Genomic DNA, 17,080 nt, shown 5'->3' with positions numbered 1-17,080 from the left:
AATGAAAACAATAAACTTTCTCATAAGGAAAACTTGGATTTTAAGCATGATATGCTTTTGCTCCAACTCCCAGCAAACATGGGCCAGGCATTGTCCCAAAATCTTAGCAAAGTTGTCGCTGAGGCTTGTGCTGGAACTGACGGCCTCCAAAGTCAAATTATTCCTTCCAAACGGTGTCTAGTCTGCCCCCGTGCTGTGAGCATAATTCAGGCAAGCACTTGCCAATCTAATACTCCAACATGGTGAGCCATCAGTTTTACGTATGTTATTGACTATATTTGCAAATCTTGCATTGGTACTAACCAACTCATGACGGCTACAGAGCACGAAAGCACCTTGAGGGCTTGCATTGCATTATCATATTAGTTCATTCATGCCTTACTTTAGTTAAGAATTTGTTTGGTTGTTTCAATCTTTTTTTTTTTTGTACTATATCTGGCTCAAAGAACAAGGTCTCAAATTGCACTATGCTGGCCCCTGGCATGGAAAGGAAATGAGGTGATTCTGGCTGGAGTTTACAGCCCCAGTGGATGTTGCTGGAGGCAACTAGCTAAAAGCTTTTCCTGCATGTGGAATAAGCTGACAATTGACGGGCGTACTACTGCTCTTTTGTTCATTTGCACGGAGCCTTTCACTTGTTTTGCGTTATATGATGTATATAGAGCATTCCACCTCCCATGGGTTAAAGGGACAGAACACTGGAATTTAAGTCTCAAATTTTTTTTGGCGCAATGGGAAGATTGATGTCTAAAATGTTTAGTTCCATAGCGGTTTTGGTAGAAACGCTGTAGAAAATTTTTACGAGAATTTTTTGATCAGAGCATACACCTATTTTTATGTAGTCCGATGCTGGAAACCATGAGCAGCAACCGCGATGACATCTAGTGGTCGACAAAAAAGACGCACTGAAAACAAATATAAATTTCACTCGCCAGGAAGTAATTCAACTTTTTTTTGCTGAGTAACGCCCTTTTCAGTTTCACACTCAAGGCTGTTACGGCACACAACGTACGCCTCGTCGACAAAAGTTTTACTGGGTACTATCATCGCTCCATTCACGGAATTCCAAACACTGTGGCGCCATCTAGGGGCAAAATCTGAAAGCATGCCTTTCGTGGTGCAAAAGGAAGGGTGGTTTTTATTTAAGGACGCAGTGGAGAGAGCGCAAAATATAATGAATTATGACAAGCACTCCTAGAAGAAAAAAGAAGTGTGCACTCTCGATAATCGGCAATATTTTGCTGACATGTAGTCACGTGGGGGACTACACCGAAAGTTATAGGATTTCTCCGCCAGATAGTGCCTCAGTTGTTTTTGTGTTATTTTCAATGGCAAATTAAAATTATGTAGCCTCTTTTCTTTGATATTGTACTGCTCGATGTGTACTATATGAGGAAAGGTCTTTTCGTCTCCACCATAATCTCATGACATAATTTTTTACAGTGTTCTGTCCCTTTAAGAATTGCGAGCTGTCCTACTAAAATGAAACCAAGTGAATGCTATCAGGTGCCGTATGTAGTTGCTTTGCACTGGCGTGCATTCCTTTATTTTGCTTGCCCTAGCATAGGGTTTCTTAAACCGAGTTCTGGCGAACTATTGGATTCCTAGGAATGCTTTTTTTGGCACGTAAGCACCTAAATTCGCACACTGCCTCCCCTCACTTATTGCTTTCATTTCTTTCCCCAATTTGTTTTGAGACTGATCATTTTGTGATTGCTTTAGCAGGACAGTTTCATACATGGCCAGCTGTTATTAAATTCGGCATTTCTTTTCATGTTTCTGCATCTGCATGCCAAGGAATGTGTGCAGTTCAGCACCTTTTGAAAGTTGTTCATTGATTTTCCCCCACAGCCGACAATGTTGAGAACTGCTGTAACACTTGCTTTGCTTGGGCACATTACCATTCAAACGTACCAACAACAACTCCTAATTGTTATGGTGACCAGGCTCAAACTAGCGCCTTCCTGGACATGGTGCGGCAGCAGCCGGACGTGGTGAAGGAGCTGCTCTGCCGCTGGACGGGAGTGGAAGATGTCAACATCCGCTGGCACAGATACCGCTCGAAGAGGCACTACTACCTTGTGGTCTCCGCAACAGGGCGGCAGTGGCAGCTCTGTTGCTTTGACGAACTGATGCTTCAGCCTTGGCTCCAGACTGCCATTGTCAACAGGAGGCTGGCTTAGCACCTCTCAACTTGGCCACCTTCCTCTCTAAAAGAGACAGCAGCGATTTCAGCCGAACCTTGAGGTTGAAATTTGTCTGCCCATTTCTTCCAGTTCTTGTTATTCCATTGTCGGTGCTTGACCAAGAGGCAAGCAAACTAACTTCGCTGTCTCATGATTGGGATCGACACTCATTCATGAGGTCCTATCATCAGTTCCTTGCTCCATGTTCCTTTGAGATGTCAGTCATACTGTGCACATCGCCCCCAGTACTCGCATTGCACTGCAAGTGCAAAACAGCTTGCTGACATTACTCGCCGCTACTTAATATGCATGCACCTTGTTCTTTGAGAAATGCTTTTTTTTTTTTCTGAACATGAGGTAAACACAATTTAACTCACACCTGTTGTTAGGGTAGGATGGAGTAAAACGAGAAAATTTGCAAACTCACATTATTTTTTTATTATCTTAAACCTCGAAAATTTTGCACAAGAGCATTCTTTGGCATGCTGGCTAAAACTTCTTTCTGCATTAAAGCTATGAATAATCATGAATTATAAAAAGTTCCAGTTGTCTCATTTTGCACTGACCCCCAAGGCAAAACCATTTTTAAGAACAAAATGCTTTAAAGCACTTGATATGCAATTTGTGGGCTGCTAAGCAATTTTTGTGAGCCCATTCGTTGCACATCCTGCATTGGATCTATACAGAACGAGGTACTGTTGCTCCATAATTGGCCCAGTCACATGTTTCGCTTCCCAATCACTTTGCAAAATATTTTCCTTTTGTTGAAAAAATGCCACCAAACAGCCTTCTCTCTTAATTTCCCGTTTCCTGCCGACTATGTCTGACTCCTCGGCATCTTTTGCTGCAATTAGCTTCGCCTTGAAAGGTCACGAGAACAAAACAGTGCTTGTCTCCAAAGTCCTTGTTTTCATTTTTTTATTGCGCAGGAGAAAGATCTTGAGAGATTGTCTTACTATAGCTGTTCACTGCCTTCGGTAGAATTGGGTGGGGAACAGTTAGTGCTAAGTTTTCTTGTTGACTGCAGTTGTGATATCCAGCAGCCCTTGACAATGAAACCTCATCGAGCTGAAGATCAGCGGGCAGTGCATGAGGAAATAGCCAAACATCACACTTCCGGCATCCATTAGTCCCCACTTGTCTCGTGTTATTATTGACCAATGTACTCCCCGGGTTAGCTCAGGATAGAGTGAGTGCCTTGGAAAGGCGGTGGTTCCGAGTTTGAGCCCTAGAATGGGACGAATTTTTCTTTACCTACGAAGTTTCTGAGAAAGCGTCATAATTTTCTCTCGTAGCCGCATGGCTGTGCTTGAGTGGATGCCAATGAATAATCGCTCCTTTATCCATTAGTTATGTTGCTGATGTTTCCTGATCTCCCATTTCTTTACCAATTTACCAGAACGCACTTTGCATGAGCAGAGATCGTGCTTGCCTATTCGGAGCAACTGTCGTGTTTTACCCCTTCCATACGCTCTTATTCAATCAATATTATTGTCATGAATATTACATACAACCTAGGGCAGTATATTTTAACAGCTAGACAACGTGATGCAATAACATTAAATAAAAATATGTATTTTGCCATTGTAATTCGTAGCTGCACTGCCACATGGCTCCAAAAGACAGAATGTCGAGATTACACACCTTTTTGGTCGGACAGCCACACTACGACCGTCACTGCAGAATTTTTTCTGGAATTGCGTATCGTGAGATACCCGTGAGTTTTAACACACATTAAGTGGACACCTAGGGGCAGCTATGAGTTGTTCAGCAAACCTGCTTACTCTACAAGATTTTATGCTAGATGTCACTAGGCGAGACATGTCTCATTTTGCCCTGTGTCTCATTTTACCCCGCCCTACCTTACTACTGGTGACATGACAGCTATGTCATCTTTCCAAAAATCAGAAAGGTTCAATACATTCCAGTACCATAATTTTTCCAAAACATTTCTATAGAGCCCGATTTTTTGAAGCAGTCTATGGATGCCGCTTAATGTTATTACATTTAGCTATTTTTTATTAGTTAGCAGTCAGTGAGCCATTTGTAAAATGGGTAGTCGCTAAGTCATCCACAACATTTTATTACTTAAACTGGCAGGTGCCATGTGCAAATATATCCTACTTCAGTATTGTGTAATACAAATCAAAGCCTTTTTTACTTCTTTTTTGTACAATTTCTTGAAAATAAATGCTTTCACCTTGACCGTGTGCAGCATGTCTTGGTATGACAAAAAAAAAAAAATTCCAGAAGCTTAAAATGTCTAGAGAGAATAAGAATACTGCTAGAAGTGTGAAAATGCCTTCAAAAACAAATATCACATAGCATGGTGTGTTAGGTGAACTCGAAATTCCAAGAGGGGGGGGACAGAAGTGCAATTACAGTTTTGTTTAAGAATGGTTAAAACGGCTGGCCATTGCTTTCTTTGTGCCAGCTACACCCACAACACATTGACTAGTAACAGTGAGAACTCCGTCGTATTTACAAACGGACAAGACGATCAAGGTTGTACTGTACTGCCTGTGATTCCACAGTAGGCAAGAAGCATGGGATCGGCACTGGCAACAAGCATTGTCAAGACGCATTATAATGGTCTGAAGGCACCTTTTTGCCAGATAAAATAACCAGTGCTCAGGAATTAATCTCCCCAGGCATAGGATAAAAAAAGATAATGTAATGCCCCATATCTGGGGGCTTTGAGGTGTATTCTAAATAAATAAAATAAAGTAGATATGCACAAGACAGGGAGCAAAAAGTCATGCCCATTAATCTAAACTTCAAATTAGTATCGCTGCTAGAGCACATCGAAGTGGAAGTGGTAGACTCGACATTTGAATCTACCAAGTCAAAAGTAAGCACATTACGTCAGACTAAGTGTTCAGTTATCAAATGCACTAGCAGGCATTCAGTTTGCTGTTAGTCTGTTCAAAGTTGTTGCTAAGGTCAGCTTGTGTTATATACCTTTACATGCATTGACCGTTTGTCTTGTAAAAGATGAGTACGAAGTTGGAAAGACTTGAACTTGCATAAAAATGAATCAGATTTGAGATTTTTTTATTTAAGAAAAAGAAAACTGCTATTATCAAAGGCGTTTGACCTTAGAAACGTGCTCCGAAGCTGCTCCGAAATGGCTTTATTACTTCTCCCAAAGCTGCTCCAAAATGCTCAAACCTGCTTCCAGCCCCGAGTGTACAGTATACACACCAGCTTTTGTACTAGTGGCTGCAGCTAATGCAAGTGAGTCGGACTCCAATGACGTAACTTAAAAAGATTCTCAGTAATGCAAAATTTGAGTGCAGCTGTTCAAGTATTTTGGTTTTCTCATATGTTGAAGTAAAGATTTGGGACATATACATATTAATATGTACACTCGGACACTACTCTTTAGTTTCCCACATACTATATCATTATTCAACTGACACTCCCTTCCCAATCCAATTTGTTATAAAGGAGCTCTCACTATCTAAAAGGTAGAGAGATATGTTTTCTGGGTGCTGTACCAATGCCTGGTACTGTAAGACTAGGTCGATGGCACAATTTTACCGGGTTGTTACAGCAGTCGACCAGGTCTCGAGTGGCTCGTGGGTGCGTTTCTCTTGCGATCATATTTCATCGCGGTATATTATGCATCAGCTGGCACAATACAAGAACAAATGCATGAAAGCTGCGCTCCAAAACGCTTGGATAATCCAACAATAGCAGTAGCCGTGACCCTCCCCTTAAATATGAGGAGTGGATTTCCACATCGGCAACCCACGACAGGTGGCAGGTAGCATTTCACTCTGCCACTACATGCTACGGCTAACAGGTAACAGGTCACTCCTACTATTACAGCATTCCATGTGACAACACGCAAGTCGCGATGTCTAGAAAAAATATGGGAGTGCAATGGCTGGCATGTTTCAAGAGCAGGACAAGAATGAAATCTGGACCATTTTAACCACACTAAGACAGAAACTGTGCTCGTGTCATGTGACTAATTTCATTCTATTCGTTGCGATCCCGAAGCAAAAGGCAAGACGCACAAAAACAGCCCATCATGTGGTGACTATGACCAAACTTCCTCATCTTACTGCTATATTCCTGACACATTACTACTATTGCACTACACGCCTCCATTACACGACTATGTGCAAGTTCTCCCCCCCCAAAGAACCATGGCTCACTGCATGGTGGCAATTTACATGGTACTTCATCACCATTCTAAGCAGTTGATTTTTAATTCTGCATATTATAAAGGAATTGCCGCACTCCTACATTTATCGGTATGAAACTATGATTGTAAACCTGCTTTAGACTAGGGCCTTGATTCAGGGAAGAGGGAGCTTTGTGCCACGGACAGCCCTTTCAAGGGCTTCCCTGTATGCCACCAGCAGTACGTTGGACAGGGCAGAGAAGACACACTTGCTTGCCTCCTTGTCGAAAGTGGCCTGGCGTGCGGAATTGAGGCTCAGCTTAGGTGAAGTGCCCACAGCAAGGGTGAAGGGCAGCAGAGACCAGGTGCGTACCCTAGGCACACCACCTGCAAAAGCAGAAAAGATGGGCACAGCTTGGACACCAACTCGATCTCGCAAGTAGTTTGCAGAACTGTGGAACCCATGGCGATCTGATGTTCGTCTGTGAATGTCATCCCTATATGTCTTCCTCTCTGCCAGTCACGGTCACTGGGAAGGAAGAAAACCACTGTACAAGCGACTTGGTCTCAGGCGTCTGCAACAGAGGTCGGAACGTTCACTCAAGAGTGCACTCGTATGGCCTCATTCACACCGCACCCGTGAGTGCGAATGGGTGGACGTGAATGTGACTGGTTGTGAGTGTGAGAGTGGTTGTGAATGTGAGTGAGCGGATGTGAATCTGAGTGAGCACGAGTGTGAGTGAGTAGACATGAGTGCAACCGTGAGTGAGTAGCCATGAGTGTGAGTGGATGCAAGTGTGACTGGGCAAGAGCGCAAATGAGTGGATGTAGACGTGACTGAATGTGAGCGGTCGTGAGTGGAGTGTGACTGCAAATGACTGGACGTGAGCTAGTGGATATGAATGTGAGTTTAATTTCCAGTGTCGTAGCTTACCTTGAGTACAGTGCCGCCATCTAGTGACAAGAAGTCAAAATGCATCAGCATAATAAAGCACCTCAGTTGAATAAGCTTTGACCATTTTTTCCAATAAATTACCATGATCCCTAGCGTGATCCCTAGTGTCACAGTTAAGGACGCTCTGCCCCTTTAGCATTCTCTTTATTCCTGGTGAATGCTCTCACCGAGTATAAAAAGGATGAGAAAATAAAATATGGGCACTGCCATCGTCCTCAAAGATAGCTCATTTTGCCATTCACTTCCCAACCGTGAACACAGACACATTCTTGGGGAGTTGGAGTGACGAGTTTGAATTCTGTGGTGGAAATATCTCCGAATCCAATTGTCTCATCAATGAACATGGTTTTTTTGGTGCAGGTCGAGCATCAACATAGCCAGAAAGATCCACAGAATAGATTTCTACTAATAAGAAAAACTGGCACAGTTCTCATCAGTGGCATCTAAGGATGGATGGACATATTCTTGTTTGCTATGATGGAATTCACAGAAGCTCAACTTATTACCGATGCACTGTGGCTTCTAAGAAGAGTTGCTTTTAAAAAGAGCAATGTAGATAACAAATGCGACTTGATAAAAGCAGAAGTAGGGAAAGAAATAGCCTCCAGCATTACATATGATACACCAATGGCCTGTTGGAGTAATGTAGGCGCCAAAACCTGAGAGAAAGTATGGACGGCAACAAAGTGTCGCATGAGGGGATGAGACAGGAATTTGCTGGGAGGTGTGGCTACAGCTAGATGTGTGCAAATCAGTTTACATCCTTGGTAGGAACATATGCTCAAAGTGTAGGTGGCTGATGATGATGACAGAGCATGCAACCTTGATGTATTTTGGCACCAGAGGAACTGCATTCTTTGCGAATGTGCCACTATGTTGGGCATCAAATGGACATGCACGAACAAACACCAGTACAGTACATCATATATCTATCTATGGATAACCTGTCACATCCCGCCCCTACTGGTGTCATGACTAGGCAAAATTTCAGCCTAAACTGTGCAAGTTTCTTGAGATTAAGCGTGCGCTACTCAGTTGTTCATACAAATATTTTTTTACCTGGCGTTGAGGTGACCTCGAGAAACGCACTGGCATTGACAGGTGCCGCTTGTAGCACAATGCTCCGGTTGGTATTGAGCAGGCTGTCGCCCTTGGCTGAGCCAGCATATGAGAGATGGGCGTTGTCCAGTGACACATAGCAGCCAAGTGTCACATTCAGACCAAGCCAGCCAGGAGCCGAACACTGACCCCTGGAAAAGGAAGTAGGTCAATCTAAAACTCAGGAAGTCATTGAATAAGCCTGAAAGGCTTGACACTGCAACAGCAGAAGATCACTACTATATGAACAATGGCACGTCCATACTTGCGTGTTGGCATCAAAGCGACTGAGAACTGTTGAAGTGCAGCATTGCTCACATGTGTGCTGGCACCACGCTTGTCAGTCAGCTTTGGCTTCGTCTCATTCGTCACTCAGTAGGATGCAAATATTCCCGTAAATGAAACTAATTAAAAAATACTACAATGACAATGCCTACGTTCCCAAGCAATGTGGTACGATTTGTTAAAATCACACTTATAAAAGAACCATTGATGTTGGAAATACGGACACTGGCACTGGAGGCCTCGCAGTCGAAAAAAAAAAAATAATTTTCAGCTTTTCTTTTTTCCTCCATTCTGTACATACTCCAGACTAATAAATATGTTCATTAAGTGTCCTCACAGTTTGTACATTCAATGGTTCCTCACCACAGTAAAGGACAATATTTCGGTAAACGTTTCTATCTTGTCATGTTCGGCACTGCAATTTAGCTGTTTTCCAGTATCTGTTCTGTGTAAAATGTCTGTCTTGGTTGCTTACGTAATTATACTTTCCTCTTGATCATTCATTTGCATCACATAGGTTCGGTTGTTTTCTATATGTCTGAGTGGATCCGAGACATGTCACCATTCTATTTTTTCTAGACCATTCGTGTTCAATCAATAAAGGCATTTTCGTATGCTCTAGCAATGTTTGCATCAGTTGAATATCAGATTTTCTGCAGCCATCCCAGTTCAGTTTTTCTGCAAATTTTCAAATACTCGTTGCCTGGTTCCGCTCTAACTCTTCCTAGTGGTTCTTATTCATATTCTTGTAAAGTGTTATGGCTCAAAGAATATATGCAGTTATATTTATTATACTATAAATCGCTGTGCTCATTCACATTATAAAGTTATGGCTGTCGATATTTCTAAATTGAGTCCTGTTTAGAAAAGCGAATCATACATTTTTCCCTTTGCTTCTTTTTCTGATAGGAACGTGAATATAAGTTTACTGAGTAGGTTCTTCATGGTGATATTCACCAGCTACTTGCACCATGTGCAGCTGGCCCTACTGATGAATCTGTATTGGCCAGTGGCAAGAAACCAGTTTCCCTGCTGGCAGACACCGGTTTTGCACCGATATTGCTTTCTTCCAGTTGACCTGCCACAATACAAATTTGCAGTGGTGAATTTTAATTGCTCGCGACATCGAATGCCCTAGTGTGAACATTTAGGTTGGAGCAGCCCTTCTTTAGGACATGAATTTTTTTTTTTTATCCATGTTCAGCATTCCTGAGACAGCTCTTGTGTACAGTAGAGTCATGAGGTTTCTCCACCATATGAGACTAAAGCTAGAAAACTTGCTAGCAATAGGAGGCTGTGTATATACTAATTGGATAAAAATGATGGGAAAGCATTAGGAGAAGTGGAGTTTGCTTATTTAAAAAAAGCAACAAACTTGTTCTTTTTTTTTGTTCAAAACATAGCATAGTTCTTTTGACCCACACAACATAACATAAGCACACATAACTGCACTTGGTGCAAGTACTTCCATTTTAAAATATTGTTCTTTACTGTGCTCTGTCAAGAGATAAAAGAACAGGCATGTTGTAAAAGGGCTTTCAGTGAATAAGTTGCACGTCTAGAAGCACTATACTAAATTATAAATGAAACAGCTTAGAAGAATCTTTGAAATGTTCTCCACTGCTGTCCATTTTAAGAAACAAAGCATCATTGTCTGAGCAAACATATATTGCAGAACTAGCACACAAGGCGATACTAATAGCAGCCCTCAGTTTAGTTTTGAACTAATGCTGTAGTTATCTTTTTGTAATGATTACCTATGTGATTAGGCTGAAGCAAATCACTTTTTCAGAGTGGGATTAACTTCAAAATGTAACTGTTGTTAAGGGGAGATGCGCGTCGAAAAAGCGAGTTTTCCGAGTAATTTTTCAGTTTTGAGTTTTTGCCTGTAAAATTATCTTTGAACATTTAGCTACAACTTTCTAAAAGATCAAGGCAAAATTCGATCGTGAAGTTAGTAAAAAGTCCATTTTATTCAACCACGGTGGCTCGAGAAAGTGCTATTTTCCGCGCAAATCGTCAATTTTCGTGCGCCTATACTTCGAGAACGCCGCGTCGCCCGCCATTGCCGTTTGCTGGGAGAGGTTGAGCAAGCCTTTCTCTTGTAGATAGCATCTCTCGCAGTTTCGTATCTCGGCTGCAAATAATAAAAAAAACGTTTTCCGCGCACGCTTCGAGCGTCCCTACTGGACCTTTTAAATCACGTGGTGCTCTAGAGAGGCCGTCATTGGCCTAGACTGGTACGACGCTGTGGCGAAGCCTACCTCCTGCTTTCGTTTTGTGCAGCGTTTGGATCGCGCTACATCGTGCTCTGCTAGTTCTTTTCAGCGGCCTTTTAGCATTTGTTGAGTTCGCGATGAACGACACGCAAAAGCGCAACTTCCGAGCTCGAAAGTCTCGGTCGAAGAACCCGTACCGAGGACGCCGTCGCGGACCTCACCGGAAAACTGCAGCGGGAGACGCAAGCTAGTCCTAACCAGGCCAACGTGCACTCGGACGAGATCGATGCCGCGGTGAACTTTGTGAGCACCTCGGAGGTGAAGATTGGACTCTTCAAGGAAGATAGGGCAGCATGCGGTCATCGATATTCTAAGAGTGTTGCGATATGCGAGATTAGCACGCTTACGGTGCTGGTAAGCGGTGCTGCTTGCCCTACGTGCCGCACCTGTACCCTTGCGGTACGCGAACCGGTGGAAAAGCGAAAGGGGATTTCGGCCTTTCTTGAGCTGCACTGTGAAAGTAGCGAGTGCCTAGCATCAGTGCTTTCTGCTGTGCACGCGTTGTGCCCGGTGGACTTGCAGATAGCGCCAGTGGAAATCGGGACTATCGGAGTGGAAGCTCTCGCGACAGCTTCGCCGTCAATGTGAAGGTGGTGGTGGCTGCGCGCGCGATTGGCATCGGACACGAACAGCTGTCGCGATTTTGTGCAATTCTTGACCTGCCGAACCCATTACACCACAAGAACTTTGCTGCTATCGGCAAGAAAGTTCATGGTGCGGCCATGAAAGCAGTGGCAAGAAGTTTCATGTGCTTTTGTTGTGTTTATGAAAAAATACAGATGTTTGAAACTTTCAAATGCAATTTTCTCCATTCGTAGTTTTCAGCATTTTTTACATTTTGTGCAACAAATTTTGAGTACTTTCAGTGGTCAGATTTGGATGAAATTTTGCGCACAGCCTCTTCAAAGTGTGTAGAATGTTGTTATCTACCTGGTTATAAAAAATCTCTTGAACTTTTTTTTAACAAAATTCAGAATGTTGACACATGGTGCCCAAAATATACACATTGGTGTTCCTGAATTTTTTTTACAATTATAGGATAAAATGAATAAATTTGAAGTAGCTTTCGACATACTACATTACCAAAGCAACATAATGAGCTATTGCAAGCTGGTCTAAACATGCATTTCATTATCAAAAAAGTGTGCACAAAAGGCCCTATATTGTGCTTTTGCAGACACTTCTACACAAAAACTAATAAAGATATGTGAAAAGTAAAAACATATTTGGAATCAGCATTAAAAACTCTAGAAATGGCCAATGTTTCATAACCTTAGGTTCAATATTAAAGAAAAAGTGTTTTCGAGGAGCATCTCCCCTTAAAAGAAAGTTCTCCTTCAGTGACTGCACTAAACAAATTGGGGCCAAAGAAATGCGATGCTGTGATGAACCATATGCTACTACGCAAAAAGAATTATAGGGGACACTTAAGTACCACCTTAAGGATATGAAGCAGAAGCGTGGGCTAACAGCCCACATACTATATAAAGGCCCACTTTAACCAAGCCATATAAATGTGGCGAAATGTGCCTGCGTGGTCTAGAGGTAATGTGAATGCAACGGTCCTGGCAGGCTGATTCTGGTATCACCCTCCCATATGAACGCCCCCGCCGCCAAACTTTCGGTCAACGGTGCCTTTAATGCTATCATGTTAAATAATCACAGGACAAGCACAAACTGCTAGTTATTTTTTGACAACTACGAAACGATGTCATTCACCTCTGGGTAGAATGAGTAGACGGTTACACAATACGAAAGAGAATTCAACAAGAGAATTCAACAAGCATGGAGTGGTATTTCCGCAGAATATCGTTTATGTTTGTAAGGGCATTGGAAAATTTCATTATTAAAAAGGCTGGCATTCAGTGTTGGCTTTTCATCACTTCTTGAGTACATTGTTGCAATTTAGATCGGTAACCCTCTATTACTTGATAACATGAGCTGCAAAGCTTCATATTTGGGCCTCTCATGTGGTCGGTTTTGAGATCAGCAGATGTATGTGCCACCTAGAAGCTCAGGCACTAACTATACTTGCTGTGCATTGTAAACCTTTAATCACTTCTGAGCACTTCACCTTGCTGCCACGGACAACATGATAATCTGAAAACATCATTTTATCATTTTAATTTGGGCCAGTTATTGCACTGGGTTTTCTGACATCGGCACTAGAAAACTCTCGTAGTACAACTATGTATGCTTTTGAGAATATGTCCCACCTTGGAAGCACACGTGATAACGCCACGGAGATATTGCTCCTTGAGATTCAATTTGTAGCACAACCTCGAAGACAAAATTACAGTCAATAAGAATTCATGAAATTTTCTGGCTGAAGTGCATTGTGTACAATGTGTAGAAATCTGGATGCTCCGAATACTCTACCGCATTTTTAGAGATGATACAAATGCATACGCAACGGCCGCTCTCTCAAGCACTAATGCGTACATCACGGCCGCTCTCTCAAGCACTAAGTACCGTATTTAATCGCGTAATGATCGCACTCGCGTAATGATCGCACCCCTGAATTTTGAGGTCAAAATTCAATTTTTTAAATTCCCCGCGTAATGATCGCACCCCGAACATGGAGCCGCCTGGTGGTTGATCTGCAGTCATCCCGCAGCGAATGCATTCCGACGAGTTCATATACTGCGCACTAAAACCTCTGAATCAATGATATTTTTCACAGCCACGACTTACTCCGTGCAGCGTTGCGGCTTTACCTATATATACCGCATTTACTCGCATAATGAATCTACTCAACATAATGAAGCCACCTCAACTTTTCCTGATAAGAATGTAAAAAAAAAAAAGACAGTCATTGTCATGTCTTTCCCTTGTCCTTCCCTCTCACGCACAGTATGCAGCTCATTCCTTGGCAGTGCACCAAGATGTTGCACTGAATAACATTACCCTGTGTTTATCTGTTTATTTTTTTATGTTAGCTCTAGCACTATTGGTGGGAGGGGGCGAACTTAGCAGAGTGCTAGCAGCCTTGGCAGGAGTGCTGGTGGTAGCTTGCTCTGCTTGTACAATTATTCAAACCTGGTTTTCAGTATGTTTGCTTTATTATGCTGTGAATGAGGAAGGGGCCACAAATTGATCGAAATGCCTGATACCAGCAAATGCCTTTTGAGGCAAACGTACTAAATGATGGCATCATGATCCCAGCTGACTGCATGCTTTCAGTGATGACTATATTACCTGCACATTGCTGAAGCCCAGTCATGCAGTGTGCAATCTGAGCAGTGGTGTGAGGTTCTAAATAAATCCTGTCCGGCAAAAACAGTTCTATGTGAGTGAGTCTCTCATACTTCTGAATAAATATGGATTTTTTTTTCATATATATTTTTTTTTTCACTTCAGATGAGACAAATTTTGAGTGATGCAAACACCTTTTTTGACCTTGTGCAATTTGTACCATCCGGGTTCTATTTTAACATAACATAATATCTGTGAGATACTTTTATTGCAATTGGTCTTGGCTGAATGATATTGCAGAAAAATTTTTTTTCACCTGCAGTGCAGAATCACAAAGTTAATAGCTGCCTTCTATTTATGTAAAATTCCTGCAGCGCCCGAAGGCATTGTTGCAGGGGGGAAATACATATTATTTGTGAGAGGCCGTTGTGTGAAAAAAAAGATGAGAAGAGAACAGAACAGTGCCACAATAACAAAGAAAAAAATATTGACAAGAATGAACGAGCAGACTAAACAAAGACGCCGCGCATATGACATTCAGCAATTTTATGTGGAAGTCGAATACATTCGCTGACAGTGTGCGAAAAAAATAAATAACAAAAGACATTGGTCCCACAATTAAATTCTCTTAATTTTAGTTGGGGCTAATCGCACCTCATAGACACAAAATGAGGAGGCAAAAAGTAAGCTTCTCTGTCTAACTATTCTGAAATACATTTTGTAGAACATTTCTAACCGCAAGTTTTTTCTGCGCCTGCTTAAACGTTCTTATTCCAACCCATCCCTAAGTGACGTAATGCTAGACGTGAAGTTATAGTTAGTGCAGACAAATCGATCTGCAGTTTTGTATCCTTTCAAGCATGTTGGAAAGAAGCTTAGTATGGGGGTCCTAAACCGTACAGGCGTACTCTAAAATAGATCTTACGTTAGTGAAGTAAAGTATTTCTCTAATTTTGGCAGGCGCTTTCTTCTGAAGGCACTTCTTTTCTCAGACCTGTGCTGAACTTTTTGGTGAAGTAGTGACCTACCTTCGAATAAGACCGGGAATGACGAGCCCCAGCAAACGGCCACTATGTAGCTCTACGTTGACATCGCGGTTGGTGACGGATGTGCTTGCCACCTTGAATGCGCAATTGGGCACACTGGCATTTTCCAGCCCCAGGCTACGGGCATACAGAGGCACCAGGGTGGAGAACAGACCGTCCGCATACAAGTTGGAATCAAATGCGCTTCCAGCCTGAGACCCTACACCATTAATAGAGGGGTGGTGAAAGTGGGATTACTGGGCTTAAAGAGCTTAATGAGGGGAACAAACAAGACACTGGGACAAAGATTCAACAAAAGAGAGGGTCATGAACTATGCAGCAGCAAAAGAAGTGAACGAAGGTCAACTGGAAGCACTGAACACACACACACACAAAAAAAAAGAAACGCCCATGAGAATGCTTTTGAATGCAGTTAGTCCATGCACAGACTATTCATTTACCTTGTAAAGGCCGATTAAATATCTGCAAGTGTCACTAAAATGGCCATGCAGTAATGAACACCATGACAGTTTCAGGCAGTGGAACATTTTTAAGTAATGTTGGTATTAAGGACCACTGCTGCGCACTTTATGCATGGGATGTGCATCAGCTTGCTCTTTCCAGTCCTGCTGTGAATGTTCATAAATTGTTGCACTTGTTAAAAACAGTAATGGCAACCTTACACATCCAGAGCCTCACAAAAAATACAAGCATTTTTCTTTCCCTTGCGAAACCAATTCCAATTCTATTATTCCGTTTCTATTAATTTTTACTCAGTCATTCTTAGTCCAGCTTCTCCCTCTCACCATAACCCTAGCAGTTGGAGAGAGGAACTGTAATGCTTCACTTTCACGGTACTCATAATGCTAGTATTTCATTAAAGAGAAATTATCAAAGGCAACACAGGTAATTGCTTCTCACCTTTAATCAACACGCAGACCATGGGAACCAGACAAAACAGCCTCCAGGAGCTCATTTTCACTCTTGAAGCAGCCAGCAGAAGCACCAGGTGCTGTCTTCAGCACAAGTAAAGACTGTACAACAAGAAAATGAAATTGTCAAGGGACGGTTTGACTGGGCACTGCACACTGATTCCTAAAGGTTACCTAAGGAGCACATTCATGTCCGAGCATGTTAACAGCAAGGAAAAAGGTGAATGCAAATGCATGCAAACCACTGAGTAGTGAAGCACTCCGTAGCTAAACGATGATTGTAGTGAATTAAACTGTTTCTAATCAAGTAAAATTTCTTTACTAATGAGATACAGAGATCCAGTTTTACCAAAAGTGAAACAAAACGATTTATAGCCAATGGAGTTGACTACAATTCACCTAAAGAAAGGTTTGGTTTCGTTTTGGAGTTTACGTCTCAAAGCGATGCAGGCTATGAGAGATGCTCACCTAAAGAAAGATTTGATGGTCCAGAACAACAGGTTCAAAGCCACGGGCTCAGTATGATCATGATAAGGTAATTTTGGTGGCTGTTCAACTTTGTTACCATTAAGCTTAGGTGCAGTGAAGGGGACTAAAGCAGGCATACTTTGTCTCCAATCAATACACATGGTCCTCGGAGTATATTATCCTAAGAAACTCATCCGGCCTGCCACTTGCAAGGTTTGTGCCGTTTGTGTATGCGCAAAGTTACAAAGCTGGGAAGTTGCAGCACTCACCTCTGTCTCGCTATGGTCTGGGAATGTGGGGCCTTCGCACTGAGCTTTTGAGATCCACCGAAAGACAGCGGATGCACTTGGCACGATAACTGTCAGACACGTCACTTTACGGCCCTCTCATAAACCCCGCCGTCCAGGGCAAACAGATTGCAGTGAAACAGGCATGCAATGGGGCACGCGTAAGAAGGTAGTTTGTCATGTAGTGACATCAGCACTCTTTCCAGCAGATAACAAGGATCAGAGCTGCGATGCC

At 42.4% G+C, this 17,080-nt stretch overlaps 2 protein-coding genes across 4 annotated transcripts in view; one reads left to right on the top strand and one right to left on the bottom strand.

The window, feature by feature from the left end:
- Positions 1–4,392, top strand: part of LOC146182017 (uncharacterized) — a 40,122-nt gene extending 35,730 nt beyond the window's left edge. For all 3 annotated transcript variants that reach the window (XM_084577016.1, XM_084577017.1, XM_084577015.1), the window contains exon 10: positions 1,947–4,392. In XM_084577016.1, coding sequence (XP_084433142.1) covers positions 1,947–2,183 — 237 coding nt within the window. In that variant the 3' untranslated portion in view covers positions 2,184–4,392. The remainder of the gene's footprint in view (positions 1–1,946) is intronic.
- A 912-nt stretch (positions 4,393–5,304) lies between these two features.
- On the bottom strand, positions 5,305–16,949 carry LOC146182016 (uncharacterized). Its single transcript, XM_084577021.1, has 5 exons — positions 16,828–16,949; positions 16,080–16,192; positions 15,162–15,378; positions 8,336–8,526; positions 5,305–6,708 (listed from the first exon to the last, which is right to left on the bottom strand). The coding sequence occupies exons 2-5, from the start codon at positions 16,132–16,134 to the stop codon at positions 6,497–6,499; spliced, it is 675 nt and encodes a 224-aa protein (XP_084433147.1). The 5' UTR covers positions 16,135–16,192; positions 16,828–16,949; the 3' UTR covers positions 5,305–6,496.
- Positions 16,950–17,080: the final 131 nt, after the last annotated feature.

This window comes from Amblyomma maculatum, chromosome 8 (assembly GCF_055883805.1).
Source record: "Amblyomma maculatum isolate TAMU_Amacu chromosome 8, ASM5588380v1, whole genome shotgun sequence".
Classification (NCBI taxonomy): Eukaryota; Metazoa; Arthropoda; class Arachnida; order Ixodida; family Ixodidae; genus Amblyomma; species Amblyomma maculatum.
The sequence above is the reverse complement of the archived record's forward strand: the minus strand, read 5'-3'. Positions and strand labels throughout refer to the sequence as shown.